A 24,530-nucleotide genomic window follows, 5' to 3' on the forward strand; every position below is an offset into this window, starting at 1 on the left:
AACCCCAATTCCTGAAAAGTTGGGACGCTGTGTTAAATGTAAATAAAACCAATATAAAGCTTTGCAAATGTCATAAACCATATTTTATTCCAAATAGAGCACAGAAAACATCAAATATTGAAAGTGAGACCTTTTGAATTTAGTAACATGATGGGCAGCTTAGAAAGGCAGAGTCCCAAAAGTAAAGATGGGCAGAGGTTTGCCAATCTGCAGAAGATGGCAAATTGTGGAACAATAATGTTCAACGTAAAATTATGAAGACTTTGAATATCTCATCATCTACAGTACATCACATCATCAGAGGTTTCAGAGACTCTGGAGAAATCTCTTTGCACACAGGACACCACCGAACATCAGTGTTGGGTCTTCGGGCCCTTGGTGGCACATCATTCAGAACGGGCCTGACTTTGTCTGTGAACCTAGTTCACTGTGCCATCCCCAAGTGCAGGTTAAAGCTCCAACATATAAAGAAGAAGCCATTTGTGAACATGATCCAGAAACGCCACCCTCTTCTCTGGGCCAAAGCTCATTTAAAATGGACCGAGGCAAAGTGGAACACTTCTGTGGGCAGAAGAATCAAAACGTGAAAATCTTTTAGGAAAACATGGATGCTGTGGCCTCCAGACTGAATAGGTGGGGGTCCACCTGGCTTGTTATCAGCACTCATTTCAAAAGCCTGCACCTCTGATGCTATGGGGGTGCATTAGTGCCTGTGGAATTGGCAGCTTGCACATCTGGAAAGACAACATCAGTGCTGAAAGGTATAAACGGGTTTTAGGGCAACAAATGCTCCCAGTCCAGGTGACATCTTTTTCATGTCCCACTGTGGGATGTGCTCCATGCATGGAGGCCCAACTTCACAACTTACAGGACTGCTGGTGATGTCTTGGTGCCGATCTTGTGGGGTCCGTGCTACAAAGAGCCGTTTTGTTGGCACAAGGGGGATGTACACAGTATTAGGGTGCCGGTTTTAATGTGGTGGTGGCTGATTGGGGTGTGTGTGTATAAAATGTGTTAAATGTGCTTCTTTTAACTTTAGAAAAATGTAAAAATCTGCACACAGATGGCACAGATAGGTAACATTAATAAATTGGAGCTTATTAAATGTCTGGCTCGTAGCTTCCTACCAAGGATAGTGGCCAATTTCCAGCACCAATGACAACCAGCATTTCTCTGAGGTGTGCTTCATGTCTGGCTGTGCTCGTTATTGGGGGTTTGTATGGTTGATGAGGGGGAGCTGAGGCTTGGCTACAGCAGGCGGCCTTTCTGTCATACAACTTTATATAAGCGGGCAGTACAAAAAAAGAGAAAAAACTCCAGCAGTGGGGCATTTCCCAAAGTTGTTTATGTCGTAGGCCTCTGCTTTCTTCTACCGTAAGCAGAGTCCGTCACTTGTACAAATGAATAAACACAACCGGTCCCACGGGCCTGTAACATCTAAAACCACAATCCAAATATCTCCGTTATAATCGGCAACGGTGGTCACACCAACATCAGCAGAAAATGAAACCAAGTCTGACGGGCATCAGTATCCATGAGCATGACCATTGCACTTTATTTCGTATACAATGGTGTTACATTTAGGATTTAATGCTCTAGGTGAAAGCCAACACATGAGCAATAAGTTCACTTTATAATTGAACAGCCATCATATAAAAGTAGCGACATACAGAATGGGTGAAGCACCAGCAGGACGCCATGCTGGCACGTTGACTGAACCTGTGAGGCGAGTATATTCAGGTGCCATCCCCGTGTGCCGGGCTGCAGGCTAATGTCTCGACGCACACAAGGAGGCCCCAGGGCTTCTGCAAGTTGACATTTCTGGCTTGTAGCCGCCTAACATGGTAGAGTTTCTAATTAAGTTAAAGCTGAAGTCGACCAATCGCTTGCGAAGTGGTAAAGGCTGATGGTGAGACGTTCGCTCACATTTGACTGGAGGCCATGCAAATCGGCTTCTGCTTATTCAAGATCTAAATAAATTACATTTCACATAAATACACAGCAATGTTCACCAAACATCACAATTGTCATTACAAAACCACAGCTCTTAAAACAAATAAATTACACATTTGTTGAACCCTTCATTTCAGTTCTGTTTTTACTTACAAAAGTCAATGCTAAAAAAAAAGAAGAGCTTTGTTAAATGGTGAGCGGCCCTCTTCCTAAAAGTAGGCTGGGCATTGTGTGCTGCAAGTCCAAAGCCGCACAGAAGTGACGTCATGGAGGTCTGGTGGGACGTGCGGGGAGAGCAGAGTGCACAGCTGTGTGCGCGTCAGGATTTGGCCATCGGGGTCAGCATGTAGAGCAGCTCGTTCACCACTGACACATCATCTTCTTATCATTTACAAGAATATTAAGAGCTATGTACAGTATTTACACACAAAGTCAAGTACAACATGCAAACAAATAAAGGCTGTTAAATAATCACCTTGAGGATGAAGTTATCCGTTTTGTGACACAATAAAGTACGTCAACTGGAAAACAAAACCAAACAAAAACCTGTAACCGTTCCTTTAGAATCCATGAAAACACTGAAACCAAAGCAGCACGGCCTGTCGTCTCATTCGGTCCAATGAGCTCCTCTGGCGCGACACATTTTGTGTTTGTAACACTGTCTCTTACTGTTGCTTGAGCTTCTCTTGCCCATTTTTGTCTCCTGTTGTGCTGTCAGGAGCTTCAGCGGGAGGAAGTGAAGCCACGTGTGCCTGGCTGGCTCTCTTTCAGGAGGTCTGCTCTGTTCAACTTCACATGAAGCAGTGCTGGCATTCCTAGTGACTGGAGCTTCCTTCAGAGACGTCGCCCTCTGTTTAATATTCCATCACATGGGAAGTCAAAATTCACTTCATTAAGTGTGTCTGGTGTGCTAGCCGAGAGTCATCCTGGCCGCTACCTTAAATGTCTTCAAAATATCAGAACATGCAGCTGCTGAGTGAAAAAGCTCCAAAATCAAATAAACATCCCCAAGGGAAATCACCCTGTTTGCCATGCTGGGACTCCTTGGCACAATCGCCAAAGCCGTTCACATTCTGTTCATACAGTAACGTGTGCCAGAGTCGGCCACAGTCGAGCCATGGAGCACATATGGCCATCAAGGCAGGTTGTCTCTTGAAAATAACCCAAGGATCTGGCCGGCCTTCCATCAACAACAGAAGAAAATGTTTCCACCATGGAGAGAGTTGCGCTGAGGAACTGAAGAGTAGCAACGTGTGATTTATTAGATACTGAATGAACTAGGAGTCGGCCGAATCCATTCTTCAAGAACAACTAAACAGGAGCAGAGTCGGTGCCTGTACTTGAACAGTGTCAGCTTCAGAGATGAAACATCATGGCATCAACTACTCCAAGGAGAACCTTGAGCTAAGGAATTCACACTAGGAGAAATTCAAGAAAAGTCTCACAACTGAGGGTGAAACTCGGACACACGACTAGGACAATCCCAGTGAGGTGATCATCCACCACCAAGCCACTGCTGACAAGGCCGTATGAGCAGCCTGCGGCATTGAGGGTGCAGTCTAAAGCAGTGGAGCTCAAAAAAAAGTCAAGAATAAAAACAAAAAAAGGTGAAGAACGTCCGGGTGCAACTGTTTGCTTTTTTAGTTCAGATCGGAGATGCCTGACACTTCATAGCAAAGTTTGAGCAATTCCAAAATGAGGAACAAAAAAATATATAAAAGTTCCAAAGAGTGTAACAAAAAAAAAAATCGAAGAAAAGTAAAACAGATTTCAGCTGAAGACAACTGGATATTAATGAATCAGAAGCAGTTCTTCATGTTGTGCACCACAGCGGTGCTTTCAATGCCCTGGAATGTGTCTTCTAACAAAAAAGAAAAACTGCCAATTTTACGCTCGAATATTTCAAACAAACCTCCTTATATATAGAAAGAGTAGTAGACACTTTGCTGATATCCTCTCGAGTTAAACAAAGAACTGATAATCAAACAAAAGCCTTCCATCAAATTCAAGTAAATGAGCTCCCTGAGCCTGCATGACACACTACCATTTGTATAAAACCAAAGCCCAAGACTGAAGTGTCCTCCGGACAAAACACCAGCGCCTCATAACCCTGACCTTCAAAGCCTGTGGCATGGCTGCTTGTGTGCTCCTTGCTTCAGGCCTCTTGGGTGGCACGATGTTTGGCGATGGAAGCCACACAGACAGAGTTTGTGCCATTCAAATTTGAAACACAATAAAATTATAACGGCACAACATCAAAATCAAGGTACATGACAGTCTGGACTTTAACAGGGAATACCTCCAAGACAAAATACACAAGACAGGCCATTTCACCTTAAACTTGCAGCTTGCAGGCAGCTCTTGAGCCCGTGCATTTCAAGTGCAGGCTGTTATGGTTCTTCACTACGGTGCATGGCTGGCAAATGTATCAGGCTGAGGCTTCTGATAAAACCTTCCACCTAAAAGTGTTGCTCAGCTCATTTTCCAACATGTGATTCTTGAAATTAACGTCCAACTCCTGGCATCACTTGTGTAATTTCCAGTTCCTGAGTAGAGGGAATGACCACGTAGAAGAAGAGTTTGCACTGACATGCCAGTTCACCCTTCCTGCAGCTCTTCCGCTGATTTCCGCTAGGCCTTCAAGTCCGTCTTGACACTGGCCTGCAAAGTAAAAGCACACGTGAACCAAAGTGTCTCAGACCACTGCAGTTAGGAGAATGAGAATTGTCAGGGCGAATAAGTTCTGATCCTTCTCTGCTGAATTCAACTGAAACAAATGAAAGCAAAGACTGAACCTCGGACAGGAGAGCACTAAGCAGGACGTGCCCACTGGACTCGATATGCATTCCTCACAGGCTGGTGCGTTAATGTTGGAGTCCTGTGTAACTCCAGAGCAGCGCTGCTGGACATGGACTGTGCAGTTTTAGTAAGTTTTATCTGACGTCAGCTTGTGGGTACAATGACTTGGGAAACTGCCACCTCCTGCGTGTGCCATTATCCACAAACTGCAATAACATCTTCAACATTTAACAACTGGCTGCTAAAATATAAACTAATGAAAATCCATAACCAGCTTAATGCTTTTCAAAAATTGTGCTGTGAAAACTGCACATGGTGAAAGCTATTATTGTTTTATGTAATTAATTTGTTGGTGCTTTTGTATGGGGCCGTACTTTTAAAGGTAACACTTACTTTGGATGTTTTAGATTAATACCATATACACTATTTAAAGATATCTTTTATCTATAGATTGTCTTGGGCACTGTGTGATTACATAGCCGATTCCCTTGAGCTTCTTATCTGCTGATAAACCAGTCAAGCTCATTCTTCATTACTGTGCAGACCCTCAAACCAAGTGGCTTGTTCAGCTAAGCAATAACAGGGAAGCCCCAATGACTACATATATACAGGGTGGTCCAGATCAAATTATGCAGATCCAGATCGTCTGGATGACTTTGATTTATGCAGGGACGATTCCAGTTCGGTGCAAAGACGATTCTTCATGTCGTCAGTTCGTACACTCGATAGTCCGGGATTTTTTGGGTGATTTTCTATGCAATACCCTTAATAAGTTATACCGTAATGTAAATTGCATAATTAGATCTGGACCACCATATATATATATATATATACTCAGCAAAAAAAGAAACGTGCCTTTTTCAAGACTGTGAATTTCAACAATAATGTTTTAAAAATCCAAATAACTTTACAGATCTTCATTGTAAAGGGTTTAAACAATGTTGTCCATGCATGTTCAATTAACCATAATCAATTAATTAACATGTACCTGTGGAATGGTCGTTAAGACCTTAAAAGCTTACAGAAAGTAGGCATATAAGGTCACAGTTCTAAAAACGCAGGACACTAAAGAGACTTGTCTACCGACTGTGAAAAACACCCAAAGAAAGATGCCCAGGGTCCCTGCTCATCTGCGTGAACGTGCATTAGGCATGCTGCAGGGAGGCATGAGGACTGCTGATGTGGCTAGGGCAATAAATTGCCATGTCCGCACTGTGAGACGCCTAAGACAGCGCTACAGGGAGTCAGGAAGGACAGCTGATCATCCTCGCAGTGGAAGACCACGTGTAACAACACCTGCACAGGATCGGTACATCTGAATATCACACCTGCGTGACAGGCACAGGATGGCCACAACAACTGCCCGAGTCACACCAGGAACACACAATCCCTCCATCAGTGTTCAGACTGTCCGCAATAGGCTGAGAGAGGCTGGACTGAGGGCTTGTAGGCCTGTTGTAAGGCAGGTCCTTACCAGACATCACCAGCAACAAAGCCGCCTATGGGCACAAACCCACCTTCGCTGGACCAGACAGGAGTGGCAAAAAGTGCTCTTCACTGATGAGTCATGGTTTTGTCTCACCAGGGGTGATGGACGGATTTGTGTTTATCGTCGAAGGAATGAGCGTTACACCGAGGCCTGTACCCTGGAGCGGGATCGATTTGGAGGTGGGGGGTCCGTCATGGTCTGGGGCGGTATATCACATCACCATCGGACTGAGCTTGTTGTCATTGCAGGCAATCTCAATGCCTTGCGGTACAGGGAAGACATCCTCCTCCCTCATGTGGTACCCTTTATGCATGCGCATCCGGACATGATCCTCCAGCAGGACAATGCCACCAGCCATACTGCTCGTTCTGTGCGTGAGTTTCTGCATGACAGCAATGTCAGTGTTCTGCCATGGCCAGCGAAGAGCCCGGATCTCAATCCCATTGAGCGCATCTGGGACCTGTTGGATCGCAGGGTGAGGGCTAGGGCCATTCCCCCCAGAAATGTCCAGGAACTTGCAGGTGCCTTGGTGGAAGAGTGGGGTAACATCTCACAGCAAGAACTGACAAATCTGGTCCAGTCCATGAGGAGGAGATGCACTGCAGTACTTCAAGCAGCTGGTGGCCACACCAGATACTGACTGGTACTTTTGATTTTGAGCCTCCCTTCATTCAGGGACACATTGTGAAACATTTTTAGTTTATGTCTTATGGTGTTGACTCTTTTAGTGTTCATACAAATATTTACACATTAAGTTTACTGAAAGTAAAAACAGTTGAAAGTCAGAGGACGTTTCTTTTTGCTGAGCATATATATATATATACATATGTGTATGTATGTATATATATATATATGTGTATGTATGTATATATATATATATATATATGTATATAATATATATATATATAGTGATGTATATATGTACAGTATATCCACTGTATGTAGCTGAGGGTATTCTGCCTTTGGCGTGTCAGAGGACTGCGACTCTGGAGTGTTTCATCTTAGCCTCATTTAGGGAGGTACGAAGGTGGGTGAAACACAGAAGTGAAAGACAGCAAGTTATTATCTTTTTGTGTTTTACTCCTCTGTCTTATTCAGTAATTGTTTTGTTGTTTTACTTGTTGCAAGGCCCAGCAATGACAGAAAAAACTTGCATCGTTCATTATAAATGTAGTATAGGATGCAGAGAGACAGCCATTCTTATCCATAGATGAATTCTGTTTTACTTCACAAGGGACATTTTAGACACAAAGGATCATTGTGAACTCTGCAGATTGTTCTAAACACTGCTAGTTCACAGCTATCAAAGCTTGATATTAATGTACGTATAACTTCAGTGGCTTTCCATTTGTTTTGTTTGTCAAGGTGCATGCTTTTCAACATTCAAGTTTTGCATAGTTAGGATGTCCTGTGTTTCCTGGGAAAAACCTCCATGTAGAAGTCCCAACTTCTTCTTCAAACATCTCTACATGTGCCATATTTTAGACGTTGCTAATTTCACACGGCAGTAAAAGCGCTGGACATGTTTTTGCTGTAAACTAGTGAATTACATGTAATTTTAATTCTATATAAAATCTACAAGGTCTGCCCCATTCACTCTAGGAATAGTGGTAGGTAAGTTGTTTGAGTGGCGCACTGCACCTGACACCATAACACAGGTGTCCTAAGATAAGATTCCTTTCCTGTCTTTGCAATAAGACATACGCTGTGAGTTTGTGGCTTACAGACGGCAGAAAATGTCAGAGGAACAGAAGATCAGTGAAAGTACAGACTGGGAAAGCCAGATGATCCTTCTGGTTTGTGTGGTTACAAGAAAGAGGTGTGAGAAAAGATGGCACACAACTAGCTAGCTTGTTATGGCCAGATATTATTGGCTCTTCCTATTATTGTGAAGCAGAGTGCACCAAGTTTAGGTTTGTTCACCCACTAATAGTGAATGAGAGAGGGAAACCAAATTCTGTTGTCACAATCGCAATCCTGCTCAGTACGAGAGGAACTGCAGGTTCAGAAATGTACCCAACTGATGACGACCCCCGACTCCACCTGCTTCCACCCATGCAGTGCCATGCAGTTTGCCCAATCTTATCGAATGGCCCACGGTAGCCCTCTTCTGAGAGAATCTGAAGTTTTGGACAGCTTCTAAGTGGGGACTACTCGAGTATTGAAATATTGATGTAAAATAATCACTTTTTGGATGAAGACAGCAATATTTAACACACACTACAGATTACATGTTAACAAAAATATATGACTGGTGAACAAATGATTGTAATAAGACAATAGAAGCTAAGATGACTTTTAAATAGTAAAACATCACATAGGTCAATCAGTAAACAAACGTCAGACTGTTAGCGAGTCATTAAGGTCACATTTTGTTACTTGTCTAAGAAAAGAAACTGAAATGAGCATTTAGTCCTTTCTACCCGACTTTAGCACTGCTGTACAGCTCTGGGTTGAATTCAATCAAAATCTGGTATGCAGCATAAATTATGTTTAAGCATTTAAAATAGTAGATATTCCCAAAGCTACATGCCTGCATTATTAAATTTAAAAAATAAATGCTATTATTTCTTTAGTATATGCCCCATTTCTCAAATAAGCTTTTAGCTAATGAAAAACACAGACTGGTGTTAAGATGGCTGAAAACTGGAATCATGAGCTCAAACCTGGAGGGGCAAATTATTTCTTTCAGCTGAGCCATCTGACTCTGCCTAATATTTTATTTAACTTTTCTTTTTGTTCAAGTCAACATGAAAGGGCAGGCATGTTGTTTTTCATGTTTCAGAATAGGGTTTCCTTACAACACGTAACATAAATGTTCTCCATACTCACTGGTCGTCAATCCATTGCAGATCAAACTATCACACCAGTCAATCGTTCGCATCAGTCATGATTCTGTATAGGAACATGCGTTATGACAACATGCCCAAAATAAATCGAAGGAGTGCATTTTTTACAGTTGCGGCAGGTTAAATGACATGCGCCACCATCGCACATTGAACATGCAATTTTGTAATTTCAAAACCAGCCTCCTAACCAATAAAAAGTCACAAATATTCAGATTCTCTGGTCTAGGGCTGAAATGTCAAATGACAAGCCATACCTGAAAGCGACGGAAAGAAAATGTCAGTGACTTTATTCGGCAACCTCACTGAACAGCACACTGCATGCAGTTTTCTCATCCTTACTCTGACCGTTGTCAGCAGATGTCAGTGTAGCTGGACCCAAAGAGCTTCGGTTTTGTTTTCCTGATTTGGTTAATTTCTTCAGTTCACTAGCAAAAGAAATGCACTTCTTCTTGTCATCCCGCACAGTCTACCAATTTAAAAATGGTATAAAACAGAAAAAAATATGATGTTAAAAAGAAATTGACATTTCTCATTTTTTCTTACTCCGCATAGCAAGTTTTGTAAGACAGGACTTTTATTGATTGCTTAATTTTGAGCAGGAAAAACTAAATTATTGGTCGATGAACTAAATCTAAGGTGTTCATCCATTCACACACACCATAAGGTTAAATCTAACCACTAGCGGGTTGTGTATCCAGGCCTAGGTGTTGCAGGACAATTTAAGAATTTCTCTGGAGAGAAACCATGAAAGTAGTTTGAATTGATTATGCTAAAGGCTGGTGCCACTGAGCCCTGTTTAAAAAGTGCTACACTCTGTCAAAGATGTAAAAAAAATGTAAGAGAAATGGAGACCAAGTCTGTTTGCTAAAATACTCCTGATATGTACTATGCACATGTCTATAAATACAAAAGGATGTCCAGATACTTTGTAGTAAAGAAAAATGAGAACGTGATAGACATCAGTGACACCTGTAGGATGGCCAAGCTGAAATCTTGGAGTCCAGCTCAGATGCTCACATATTGCTTCACATTTAGCTTTGGCCGAGTTATGAAGTCTTCTTACCTGAACCTGCTCTTTGAGCTTGAGAATGAATTTGCCTGCTCCTTTCCACTTGCTTTGAGCATGGAAAACACTCTCATTATCAAAGAGTATGCGCTGGGAGGGCTTAGACGCTGATGCCCTCTTACTGACAGGCTCTTTGATGACCTCCTCCACAAGTACATAATCATTTGGATTGGGGTTGTTTAAGATGCTGTATGAATATTTGGCCTTGCTGAGTGTCTGTAGATAAGAAAAGAACAACAGTTACCTACCAGAATTCCCATAATTATAAATAACAGCAGCATGAGATAAGATGAAGGACACTGAAAAACTGGACAGAAGGGGTTATCACTAGAGTGATGAAAACGATATTTGTTTCTTGCATATTATATAATGAATGGAATGTATTTGTCATTACTTCTAATAAATGTGTGAGAATTATTTGTTATATATTGGCTGGTGTGCATACTTTCAAAGGAAAAAACTTCAGATTTATTAAGAATGTGCTTTATAATAGAAATTAAGAAATGATTGACAATCCGATAAACAGTGGTGCTGTTCGGTAAGTGTACATGTCTACTCCAGGTGTGCATTTACGTTGTACATCCAATTATATTCTACAGTGGAGGGGTGGACTAAGCCAGCCAACTGAAACAGCATATTATGAGTTTAGTTTTTTTATAAAAGGTCAACTCTGGCCTGGAGTTAATGCAGCAAGTCAATGTTACCAGCATTCTGGCAACCACTCTGAGAGGCAAGATGATCCACAAATTTAAAATGAATATGGTCTTCTATTAACTTATCACATGCACTAAAATTATGGAACAAACAAGACAACAGTAAAAATATACTATAAAATATATATTTGTTGAGAAATAAAGAAGAAAAAAAAAAAAACACGAAATAACCCAAGTTGAATTTTGACCTTTGTCACTTTGTCACTGCCAGGTACAAGTAAGTACCTGTTGAATGATGTCCTGTGCGGAGCTCATCCTTGGAGCTTTGATGACTGTGCGTGGCTGTTCTGGTGAGACATCATGCACCTGAACATAGAAGCTGTCTTCTTCGGCACTGGAATTATAATCCTCCAGCAATTCCGTGACAGAGTTTATTTGATTGAGATTCTGTTAAAAAAAAGAACAATTTTTTTATAACAGAGCATTTGGAAACACTTCCACTTTTTAGGAAAGTCACTATAATAGTTGGTGATATAATACTGTACAAAGTTCATCATCTGTTTATCCCTCTGCTGGACTCAAATTCATGACTTTGTGATTCTGACTTCTTATGTGGTGTAGCATCTTAGATAAAGAAAAGCTCCTTCAGACCAGAAGGCTGCTTGCTATCCTTTGTTGTGGACGCAGGCAAGGTATGAATCTTTCTGGGAGGGATTTTAAGGGAGCACTGGGGAAAGATTTTGTGGTTGCACAGGTGATTGACTGTTTCTCTTTTCACTCTTAGTTTGATAAAGCAGGACCCAGAAGAGTCACCTTGACTCCACTTTTGTCTGTGCTCACAATGATTTTAATTCTGGGTCACCTAACAAGCGTTGTTGCCAGCTGACCTGCTAGCACGGGTTACACATTCGTATCTGCCAAAAACTGTAATAACCATTGCCATTCAATATAAACCTGCTTTACAGAAATCCAATCATCCATCCATTTTCCAACCCGCTGAATCCGAACACAGGGTCACGGGGGTCTGCTGGAGCCAATCCCAGCCAACAAGGCAGGAACAAACCCCGGGCAGGGTGCCAGCCCACTGCAGGGTGCACACACACCCACACACCAAGCACACACTAGGGACAATTTTTTAAAATCGCCAATCCACCTAACCTGCATGTCTTTGGACTGTGGGAGGAAACCCACGCAGACACGGGGAGAACATGCAAACTCCACGCAGGGAGGACCTGGGAAGCGAACCTGCGAGGCAGCAGCGCTACCACTGCGCCACCGTGCTGCCCGCTTTCCAGAAATGCATACAATAATAAATTAGAAATAATAAACAAGCAATAAATAAAAAATATCATAATGTTAATGTTCAATACACAAATGTATGCAGTATTTTGAAATACTAAAGTGGAAAGCAGTTCAAGTTCTCTCAAAGTGACATTTCTACATTTATTTCCTGAACTCATAATTATAATACCTGGCCAGCATTAGACACAAGGCAGGAACTCGCTGCAGAAAGGACTCCAGCCCATTGTTTGTTTCACTCGAGCACACAAGCATACTGGACCAAGTTAAACTTGCCACTCAACCTAACCCACATCTCTTTGGGATATGGAAAGAAAACCCATGTCAATACAGGGAGTGCATGTGCTACCAGCCTCAGGCCTAGGGGAACCTGGGCCAGGTACAATTCACTGTAGCTACAGGGTGCAGCCACAGCGATATGGTCAAAAGCAAAAAGGAAACAGGCAGCAGTCCCAAGTCTCAGACCATACTTCTCTGTTCCACTTTATTCTCCTTTTACCAGAAATATTTATATGCTTCAGTTTCTGCATAGATCAACATGGCAATCAGTGAAACAACGGTGCAAGCCAATTTCCTCCTCTAGAACAAATGGTGTAAACACATTTACTTTGGTTCAACAATGGCATTGTGGCCAGCTATCAAAAAGTACTTGATTAGAAACCAATGTCCCCAGAACTCGTTACTTTTCAAAGGAAGCAGACAGTTCTGTTATCGCCACATTGTGTGTGGATGAGATACGTAATCAAATGACACTAAGCAACACACAGAAATGTCATTTTCTTTAGAATACTGAATTCTAGCCCATTATACATGCCACTGTCACAAAGTTAGTAATGGACATAAAAACTGTACCCAGGATACTGGAGCTGTGCACCACTACACAGTACCTTCCTTATGCTGTTTACATGCAAACAGAACATAAAGCCCACCTAATAAAGGAATATTGTAACACATTAATTCAATCTGGTGACACGGTATGTTTAAATTCAGAAAGATATAATGTTGTTTACTCAGAACCTAGCCACGGAATGTTTGCCCTGCCAAATAAAAGATTTCAGGTTGGAGTTCCTGCACAAATTATGTAACCCTGCCTATGTTTAACTTCTATAAATAATATATGCCAATATATCACTGTAAAACTGTATTTTATTGGGGCAAATGTTAGCAAATCCTTTCTTTCTATAATCACACATGCAGTTTCAAATTTTATATTTAAAAACTTCTGTAGACCTGCCATTTCTTCATCAACTTTGGATAGTGAAATGCCATACTCATTTTTTGTGGCAAACCAAAAGTTAAGTAACATTTCATTTTAAATTATCTGCTTATTAAATTGAGATTGAGACTGGTGGTATTGTCCAAAGTGGACGCTCACCACATGGCCTAAGTGTCATCTTTAGGTGTCTTTAGTGCTGCACAGCATATTTCATTTCACATTCTGTAAAACTCTAAAATAACTTAGTAAGCTGAACTTAAACACACAACTAGTGTAATGTTTGGAATTCACCAGAAGATGGAGTAGGATTTGCACGACTTGGCAATTTCCAATACTTCTATGCCATCAATCGTGACACATCAGCAACATGTCTCAGACGCAGTTCAGTCATTGGGCAACATTGTTTAATTTTAATTTAGGTGCATGAGAGTTATGCCTTTTGATCTTGGATTTAAAATAGTTAATATTGCAGTAATCTTGAACAAAACAATTTGCTTTGAAAAACAAATTTAATGTCAATTGCTATCATTTCTAAATACAAGAAGAAAAGTGGACATTTCAAATATGATTTAAACTATAATGTTTGACAGAGGCTTATGGGCAGATCAAACGAGGCACTTCAACAGAGTGGGTGCCATAAATGTATTAAGGAGGAGATACGTCCTCTTGTAACTGTTTCCTTTTCAGTTTACACATTCATAGCAGTTAATCTATTCCTGCCTTTTGAAACACCCTCAAGTTACTATTATACTTGTAATCAATATATTACGTATTATATCTCAGTAAGTGCTCTTTTTTTAGAGAACAAAAATTGTAAATGTAATCTCTGTTTACGAAATGTATTTTCAATATTTATTCATTGTCCTTAATGTATAAATATCCCTGAGATATTTTGAACACTGTCCAGGAGGTCAGGTCATTGAGTAGTAAAAAATACTGACATAGGAGGATCAAGAACAATGCACACCCTCTTGAAACGTGAAATTTGCATTTTTAACTATTTAATTAGATGAATCTAATGAATCGTTCTTTTTAAATAGTAAAATTTAGGATCCATACACTATAAAAATGATAAAGTAAAATATGTAAATAAATATGTAACAAAACCTAAATTCAAACCGATATATACTGTGTAAATATAGGTATTTAATTAACTGGTGTCACTTGGTACCCTGACTTTAGACAATATGTTTTCATCCTTTAAATAACTGCAGGTCAAACAATCTCCCAGTAAAACATGCTGTTATTTTTTTCACAATTGAGGCAAATATATTAATTTGTTCCAGAAACCTGTGTTCTTAAGTGAAGCATTACTTATTTAATTTAAACAAAGCCTCTCCCAAACTGACTTATAATGGTGGTCTGTAGGGCACAAAAGGAAACATGAAACAAAAGCCTTAAAATTTACCACGTATGTCCACAACAAAGAAGAAAATTGTCATTTCAGAGAACGTGCCACTTACGCTTCTGAGGTGCATTTATTTCAACAAAACAAATCTGGGAGTAATGAATTTTTGTCACTTTTTAGATGCATGCTCACATCTCTGTTTACACTGATTGATGGAAGTGGCATTTTCATTTTAAAACAATACCAGAATTACCGAACCTGGGGCATAATTTGGAAGCGCTAGAGCAGAACATTGCCAAGTAGGAAAATGGGCAAAATGTGGCCGAAAGGGAACATGAAACCTATATTATATTATATTATATTATATTATATTATATTATATTATATTATATTATATTATATTATATTATATTATATTATATATGGATAATAATGGCTATATAACTAGCTGTGTTACCCGATTTTGTCCTGGAAATTTTGTAAGAAAATATGCATCTGATATACCGCTGTGATCCACTCGCTTGTAGCGTTGTGCTCAAGACATTATGGCAGGAAGACGAGAGCCGGTTAGCATCTAAGAGTGCACGTAGTAAACATGAAAAAACAGTGCTTGCTAACCACTTTGCATTTCATCTTCATAGAGCTTTCTTTTTTCATTTCATAATGTCTCTTCTTTCCTACACAGGACACCGCTCGATCTTCAGTCATCCACCCTATTGGTTAGCAGTGCTATTCATGTAGCCTATCAAAGACTTCATTTGCATAAAGCACACTCTCTGCCCTAAATTACTCTAAATTAGCATAATTTTAATAAACATTGACCAAACATAAAATTAACCGAGAAATAAAAAAAACAAGTGTTGACTAATTTTTTTTTCTTTCCTTTTTTTTTGTTTTTTACAAAATCAGAAATAATTCAAAGGTTTGCACATTGACATTTTCCAGGGCACACACATCAGTATTTATTATTGATCTGCTTCTAGGAAAAATTACTTACTGTATATGGATAAAAAATAGACTTACATCCTCTTTAGTTTTCAGACTGATTCTTCCCATGTAGCCTTCTTCTGGAAACCAACTGTCGATTACTTTTACCACTTCCTCCTCGGGCCCAAGGACACGCTGAAATGGTTGCTTTTTGCATTCACTCTTATCCTTTTGCAGAAATACTTTCTCTTCCAGCAGATAGTAATCATTAGCATCAGATATTGAACTTTTCTTTAGGAGAAGTACCTACATAATGCCGAATAGAGAAAAAAGATACATATTTAATTTACTGTATATATATATATATATATACAGTATATATAGGCAGTTGCCTTAAATCCGGGTTCATGAACATTTCTGCTGACTGTTTAGTTTTCTTAACATTTTATAAAACTATGATTATTCATTGTACCCATTTATAAATGTTGATATGAAAAAGAAAATTACAGCAAAACTCTTTACATTACATATCTATATATATAGTTCACTAGGGGCATGCACGACAGTGAGTGCAAGTAAGACAGAGCCACGCCCACCAACTCACAGAGCCCCTCCCACCAACTCTAAGACCATGGGATACGCTCGACAGCCACGACAGCCAACTCTAACCCTCCTACTGCGTCATGGGATATGCACGAGAGAGCCCTGCCTGCCAGCCCTAACTCTCTTCCCGCGTCCACCCACAAAACCGGTCCCACCCACACGCAGCCGACATGGCATTTCTCGCCAAGCATCTGCAATATGCTTACAAAATAAAGCAAACTCTATATGCAGCGAAAATTTACTTCTCCAGCTAGATTCCATGCTCAGAACCATCAAACCCTTCACTAAATCATACAAATACATGCATGAAATCGCTCAGTCCAATCCAACAGCAGCTGTACGAATGGTTTTCGAGGAAAACCCTAGGCAGAATTTACGACGCTACAATGCCCCGACATGTCACATCAATGTTGCAGCTATTTTCGTCGGAGAAGATGGCGAACTGCCTGCTGAAAGGGACATTTGCATCTGTCCCATAGGCAACTCATGTAGACAGATTTCTACGCTCAATATAAATTGCAATCCTATGGTTTACCCACTTTTATTCCCTTACGGAGATTGGCTGGCACAAAGATTTACAACATGTTCCAGATAAAAGAAATGCCAAGCAAAGAAGGCTTACTCAATGGCAATTTTATGCGTACAGGTTAGCAATGAGGAATATTGTACGTACAACAGTACGTCGTAGATGCGTAAGTTAAAACAAAGGGCGTGCGTCTCAGCTATCTCAGATTGGATCAACAAGATCTGCGCGTGGAACAATACAAAGGACTGTCAGATGCACTGCAAGCAAACGCTGAAAATAAAAGCGTACTGTACGTGTAGGCAAAATGATCATATTACCGTCCACATTTCCAGGAAGTCCAAGATACATGCAACAAAACTAGCAGGATGCCATGGCCATAGTACGTAAATTCGGACAGCCTCATTTATTTATCACTTTCACATGTAATCCTGCTTGGCCGGAAATTCTACATGCATTGTCGGATACCCAAAGACCACACAGACCTGATATCCCACATGCTGTTTACTCTTCACAATAATTCTAACAACCAGTCTTCAGACACGGTCAGTTGTACGTGGCTTTTTCTAGGGTTAGATCTTTCAAGAAGTATTTATTACTTCTTCATTTCTGAATTTCTTTCTCGCCGTTTTCTGTTCCTATTCTTACACTGCCGTATGCTACGGCGGGCTTCAGCTAGTTGAATATATAACAAATGTATGATTTGGAGCATTTAGATTTAGTCATTTTTGGAAAACAATCAATTATTAAAGAATGATTAAAATTATATCTTAAACATTAAACTAAACACCCATAAGAAATGTTTTGCTTAATACATTACCTGATCTGAGAAAGAGACCTGCAGGCTACTTAGCAGTTCAGCATTGCTGCTCCTTCAAACTTTTTAATTCACAATGTAACATACAATAGTCAGTGGTTCTCAACTGGGGTGTGCAGCCCACTAGGGGACTTCATTAAACTTTCAGGGTGCAGCAAGATGACTAATGATAAAACAGTAGTAAAATACTTGTATCACTAAAAATCAAGCTAGAGCAAGGGTATCAAGTTTATCTTTTTAAAATGGCTTACTTTATCAATATCCAAAATATATTATATATGGGGTGTAATCACTGCTAGACCCTCTTTAACAATCATTTCATATATCGATTGTATCCATATATAATTTAAGAGGATCACAATTACACCTGGCATTAAAATGTGTCTCCACAGTTAGCTTGTGTCGGTATGCCCCACAAAGTGCACCGCAGCTACTACCCTGTAGTTATAATGGGAATGGGCTGCTTGAAGAAAAAGTGAAAAGAAGACAACATGCTATGCTGCCATAAAGAAATTTTGTGTTTCAGAATGATGGTAAAAACGTCACAGCCTCATGAAGGAGATGCAATTTGACATAATTGCTTACACTGCTCACTTTTTAAAACCGTACAGGTTTCAGAGCTGGACACCATTTCACAGCTTACCTGACTGTTGTCACAGCCCTACACAATTTTTCTTTGTCTTTTCCACAGACCTGATTGTTGTATGTGGATAAAAAAAATAAGTTAGCATTTCCACTCATTTTAAATGATGATATCAATAATGCAAGCACTCCAGTGCTGAATCCAGTGGATTACAAAGTAGCTTCTGTAACTATGTTATGAAAATGTCTACAGCAACTAATTTTGCACTTAAAAATTATTTTCTGTCCTTTATTTTCAGAAATACAAAATTATTTCATACATTGTTTAAAAGGTAATATGGTGAGTACTGTGCCAAGTGAATAGTGAACAGCTTTTGTTACAATCAAAAAAATTTGCAGTGACAAAATCAGTATTTTGGTAATTACTGGTTATTTATCCCTAAAATGCCAACTAGTTTTATATTATGTTTAAGAAATCTAGGGACTAGAAATAACTTTTACTTACTAAAAACATCGGATGCTTTTGTTTTCAAATTTAAATTCAAAAACAAGCACCTTTGTCAAGGAGAAACAAAAGTGTATAAATCACAGCCTGTGTAGACCATGTGGAGACATGGAAGGAATAAAAGTTGAGAACCACTGCCATAAATTTAAAACTTTTAACTCTAAATTTTAAATATTTAAGTTCCCTTAAAATTAATCTAATTTAATCTAATAAGTGGGTAACAATTGAAAACAGTTAAGGAAAATTACTAAACTGTAAAAGTTAGTATTAAAAAAGCATAATTTCCATTAATTACAGCTCCTACTATACAGTATACTTATAAAACCTCGTTTCAATTTTAAATTGTTAACTTAAACATAACTAAAGAAGATAAAAAAAATAAAACTGAACAGAAATGAAACATATTGGAATTGTGGAGAATTTAATTCTTTTGGTAGGATGGAGCAATGGTTAGATGGCCATTTTGCAAAGGAAAGGTAATGAGCTCTTGACAGTACAGTGTGAATTCTGTATTTTCACTGTGATTACTTTTTTTAATATTCCTAAAAACCAAACTTTGAATTCAGAAGAATTTCACTAAATGCAAGAAAAAACAAACCTTGAAAAATCACTGTGCTTTATTGTAAATGTTCACATATTAATTAAGAAATGATATACCAAAAACTATCACCTATTTTTTGCAAATGTACTGTCCAATATCCTTTCCTATACACTTCTTATAAGAAAATAGAGTAATGCTTTGGCACTCCTGCAAAATGGGGAATTGACTGTACTTTGTAAAGTAAAGGTTAGTCAGCTAAATACATTCCTTAGAATTCTACCACATTTACCTTCTCATTCACAATTTTCAAATATACTGTATTTTACTGTTACATGATACAGTAGCAGAAGTATGCTACCAAACCTAGGCCACTGTATCTGCGATGTAAGGCATAGAAAAAAGTTTGGGCTTGTCTTTATTTATATGAATGAGTCACATTTGGATGTATGAATCTATTTTTAAGCTAAAATATGCCCTTCTCTCACAAGTCTGTGTGCATCATATAAGAATGCTCACAGTTATACTAAATGAATGAGCTCAGACAGTGAGAATCCCTCAGTTTTAAGGCTTACAAGTTACAAGTCCTTATCAGACAAAGCAGACTGAAATAAAGACATGCACTATTTTGTCAATCTAAAGCAGGGGTGGCAAAATTAGAGCCTGGAGAGTCACAATGGTTGCAGCGTTTTGTTCCAGCCTCATTCTTAAATGGTGTCCACTCACTGCTGCTAATTTAAACTACTTCTTTTACCTTAATTAAAATTAATTAGTTAATTACTTAATTAGTTGTTTTTTTCATTACCCAGATTCCAAACAGTAAAAAATTGCAAAGCCAACAGATGACTAACTACCAAAGGTGTCTCCAAAAGTCCTGGGGCCTCGTGTATAACGGCATGCGTAGAATTCGCACTATAACATGGCGTAAGCACAAAAGCCGAAATGTGCTTACGCACAGAAAAATCCAGATGCAGGAATCTGTGCGTACTCCAACTTCCATGTTCTTCCGCTACATAAATCCCGGTCAGCGTGAAAACTAACGCTCGTGCACGCGCTTTATGTAACGCCCCAAATCCTCCCAGAATTACACCTCTTTGAATATGCAAATCAATATAAATTGCCTTTAAGCCCAGCCTTCTGTGAAAAGACAAAGGGAAAAGCACGGGGGAAAATATAAGAATTTCAGCGAATACCAAGTGGAGGCAAAGAAAAGACATACTGTTTGTTTAATTAAACCATGGTATAATCAACAAAAGGAAGTTGATCGAGTGACATAGCGTGTTGGAGAAACTTGAAAGCTCAGATATCAGTCGCCGTGAAAAGGCGAGTCGTAGCCCACTGCCTGAGTGCCATATGAAAGCTTATTAGAATACAGAGAAAAAAAAGGCACACAGTGAGGAAAAAGCACGAAATCTCAACTTCAATCTTGAAATTTCCACTTTAATCATGTAGTATATTTAGTCATTAAAATAGAACATCATAAACGTCATCTTAAAATCGTTTAATTAACCAGTTTCTTAAATCACGTCGTAATTAAAGTAGCACGTTAAATGCTTTGTTTTGTATTTGATCTTCTACTCGTATGTGCTCTATGTGTGTGAATCACTACTTGCTTCTTAAACCGGCTCTCTTCCTCCAACTGGACACAGAGTCCATTACATTTGTGATATTACAGTTCTCTGAATAACTAAAATACTGAAATGTATACGTGATATCATTTTCACGATGATAGGAGTTAAAGCACGTTATTAAACATGGGTTTCACGGCGCAGTGATTGTGTGCGACCTTCGATGAAATTATTTATTGCAGCAGTTCTCTGGGGCGGCTCTAGGCTTGTGGCGGCTCTAGGCAGAGAAAGAATCGGTGGCCCCATCGCCCACCAATGTCAATGTGGTATCTTCTGCACGGTGGATGGCCATGTCCGTTGCAGATTCTACATAGCCACCTCATGCTAATGACATAAGCGTTTTACTTTTGTCGAAATTTGCCGCTGCGTTTTTAGCTGTGTCGTTATTTTCTCTTTGTTTTATTTTCAATATATATTGACGTGGCCGCCCCTGTAGTCCTTGCTTTTCTTTCTCCAAGTAACCGATTGCCACACAATCAGCTATATAATAGACGTTAAGCCATCTGTAAGCTTAGAGCGCCGATTCTTTAAAACGTTTAAGGAACATTGAAATATCTTCGTAGTACATGTTTAATTATTCTATCCTTAACGCCAGTCCCAGTGAAGAATATAGATTATTTAAATGAAGTCAAAGTTTTAACTGTATAATATAATAAACATATTTTGCTGCATTTCATCTTCAAAATTATATCGTCATCATATGTAAATACGCGCTTTATAAAGTGGCGCAGGTTGTGTAATATTATAACTGTAGTGCAAGTTTACAGTGAGGTGATTGTACTTATAAGTACAAACATTTCTACAAGGAGCAATTGATTGAGTGCGTTTATAGTTCTTGGGATGAAACTGTTTCTGAACCGCGAGGTCCATACAGGAAAGGCTTTGAAACGTTTTGCCGTGGCTGAGACAGCGTGTTCTTGAAGCTGTATACCGATAATTCTCTTTCCGATCAGCTGCTGCCGTGATTCACACTCTGATACAGTGATATAAATACTCCAAGTGGTGCAGTGACAGTAATATGGAAAAAGATGATCCGCTGTGGCAACTCCTAACGGGAGCATCTAAAAGAAGAAGAAGGTGCAGTTAGAGTAACAACGCTAAAGCAGTTATGGTATTTGGAATACTATGGCTATTCCCTGGACCATTATATTGTTACAAGTTAATTACAATCAGATGCATTACACTAATAAACAATATGCGGTTAGTTTCAGTGTATTTATAAAGCCGCGTCAGGAAAATAAGTAGTGACCACATAGGAACAGTAGCATTGCTTTGACGCTGGGTGCTGCCAGTCTGCAAAACCGAGCGGAGAACTTGCGTACGACAAGGTATGAGGTACCGTGGAAAAGTGCGTGGCTTTACGTCAAGTGTAGGCTTTATATATCGCGATTTGAACGTGGAAAATTTCTTACGCAACATTTCTGTGCGTACGCACCGTTTATACATGAGGCCCCTGGACTGCCACCATTTTCATTCCAACTAATCTCCTATGTAGCTGTTAATTAAGTCCATTATTTAATTTTATTGTTTCAGGATGGATGGAAAATTTACCATAAATACTGTTTATTAGAAATACTTTAAGTAATGCTGAAATGAAATGTTATATAGGTATTTTTTTCCTCATACTTTCACTTGGAGAAAGAGAAAGATAAGTGTGTGGTGGGGGGTTGAGTTCAGTATGTATGATGCATATGTACGTGATCACTTACTTTTTCAATGAGTTCTCTGGCCGTTGCCTTTTCTTTCACAGTGATGACAATAAAAGGCTCAGGGCCTGGCACCCCATGAACTGTTACTTTGATGGACGTAGCTTGTCTTTCTTCAGATCTAAACAACTGCACACAATGTCAAAAAATTTGTCTTAATTAGACTTTTAATGTATGGTAAAACAGATTTTTCATTGTATATTACATATTTAATACTAAAATTCATTTTAGCTAGATACTGTATTTAAACTTAAACAAGCACTTCTTCAGTAATTTTGGACACAGCGTAAAAGAAACTCGGTCTAAGAAGTGGGTTAATACATTATTACACAATACATGCACTAGCGTTTTTCTGATTTGAAATGGTTTGATATAGGGTAATTATATAGCTTACTATAGGTGAGTCATTTATCCTGACCAATTTAAATTTCAAGTGGAATTTGTTAAATTTGTTTAATAAAACATCAGTAAGATGTGGTGCCTATAATCTGGAATGTTTTTCTTTGTTCTACTTCATAAATTTCTGATGACAAGAGCCAGTAAAAGTTACTAGAAAATTCTCCATCCTTAATATTTCTTTATATTATCAAGAATGGTTACTCAGCATGCTCTATGAAAAAATTGGCAATTGTTTATTTGCTTCTTTCTTTTTCTTCAAACCCTAGATGTATCATATAATCCTTGTGTTTTTTTTTTTTATTTTATATCCTTAGTATTTAGTCAAAAGCACAAAATGCTAACTAATGAGGGGTATTGCAAACTTAGTGACTATATACAAGAGGCCAACGACATTGGCTCTTTCAAAAATATAAGGTTTCATTTGAAGAAATATAATATACACAATATAATTAGTATAGCTCTGATTTATTTTCACTTCTTATTTAAATGCTTTACCAACATGTAATACATTTTCTGGCAAAGCAAATCTTGAACCATAGGTTATATAAAACATAACAGAATACAATAAGCAAAAAACACTCCTGATCCAAATCTTCTGGTTATGTTGACTATGATCACACATACAGTACACACATAAATATTATTTATTTTATCATATACAGTATAAGCCTGTTGTTTATTGCTTTTTTATTTGGCAAAACAAAACATATAACATGAAAAGAACAACAAAACACAATGATGAGAACCCACAAAACCATTTAAAAAAAGGGCACTGCTACTATGAATGTTATGATGCCATCTTACGTGTGATCCTTCTCAAACGGCCTAAAAGTGACACGCATCCTTATGTCAGTATTAACCGTACAAGGCAGCTGAGTATACTGTATTTTGATTTAGGCACTTTTACCTCTTTAGGGGAAGAATCAACAGACTATTCAAAAAGTAGCAGTAACACCATCATAAAATTTAAAGCCAGTAACATTTTAATGTGTAGGGGAACCTTTTTTTGTAGTTTCGTTGTTTTTGTTGAAGTTCAATAAATTATATTTCTGCTCTTTTCTCCACATTTACTGACTATGCTGGGGAGAGCAACCCACTTGCTGTACTCACTGTCAGTATGTACATTTACATCATGCATTTAATCTAGAAACCAGTCCAACTTTGCATAAACCACAAAGTAAAAGCAAAGAGCAGTAAATGAGATTCATTCATTGGGTGTGTAAACATTATTCATTTATGATGATGGAGTTTTTTGAGGTCCTACGGGCTTTTCATGCATTGTGCATATAGATTTTAATATAACTTTGAAATCACGACAAGGAAATTGCTGACGTCTTTAAAAATTAAAAATGTTTTCGACATCCTATTCAAGGCTTTTCAAAAATGAAACTAGTTTTAGCCAACAACAGAAGGATTTGAGAGGAATTTAAAAGCATAGTGCAGTGCATCCCAATGTTATGCGTTACTTAAAAGCAGAGATTTGGCTTGATTCAAAATGTTTTATAATACATTCTGGCAACAAAACTAATTTAGACTGCTACGTGGAAGTTTTTTCACTGTTTTTGCTACAGCATATCTTTCATTTTTGACTGTTCATCTTGCTAGAATTTTTGAATCAAATGCATGGGAA

The 24,530-nt window shown here is 38.8% G+C and overlaps 1 protein-coding gene across 8 annotated transcripts in view; it reads right to left on the bottom strand.

The window, feature by feature from the left end:
* Positions 1 to 65: 65 nt before the first annotated feature.
* plce1 (phospholipase C, epsilon 1) overlaps positions 66 to 24,530 on the bottom strand; it is a 310,281-nt gene continuing 285,816 nt past the window's right edge. For 5 of the 8 annotated variants that reach the window (XM_039772108.1, XM_039772100.1, XM_039772116.1 and 2 more), the window contains 6 exons: positions 22,505 to 22,630; positions 15,696 to 15,905; positions 11,095 to 11,256; positions 10,154 to 10,372; positions 9,430 to 9,556; positions 66 to 4,614 (listed from right to left, as the gene is read on the bottom strand). In XM_039772108.1, the coding sequence (XP_039628042.1) occupies positions 4,478 to 4,614; positions 9,430 to 9,556; positions 10,154 to 10,372; positions 11,095 to 11,256; positions 15,696 to 15,905; positions 22,505 to 22,630 (981 nt within the window). In that variant the 3' untranslated portion in view covers positions 66 to 4,477. Of the gene's footprint in view, positions 4,615 to 9,344; positions 9,557 to 10,153; positions 10,373 to 11,094; positions 11,257 to 15,695; positions 15,906 to 22,504; positions 22,631 to 24,530 lie in introns of all 8 variants that reach the window. The other 3 variants (XM_039772134.1, XM_039772124.1, XM_039772148.1) reach the window with 1 other exon arrangement.

Source organism: Polypterus senegalus, chromosome 1, assembly GCF_016835505.1.
Source record: "Polypterus senegalus isolate Bchr_013 chromosome 1, ASM1683550v1, whole genome shotgun sequence".
Taxonomy (NCBI): Eukaryota; Metazoa; Chordata; class Cladistia; order Polypteriformes; family Polypteridae; genus Polypterus; species Polypterus senegalus.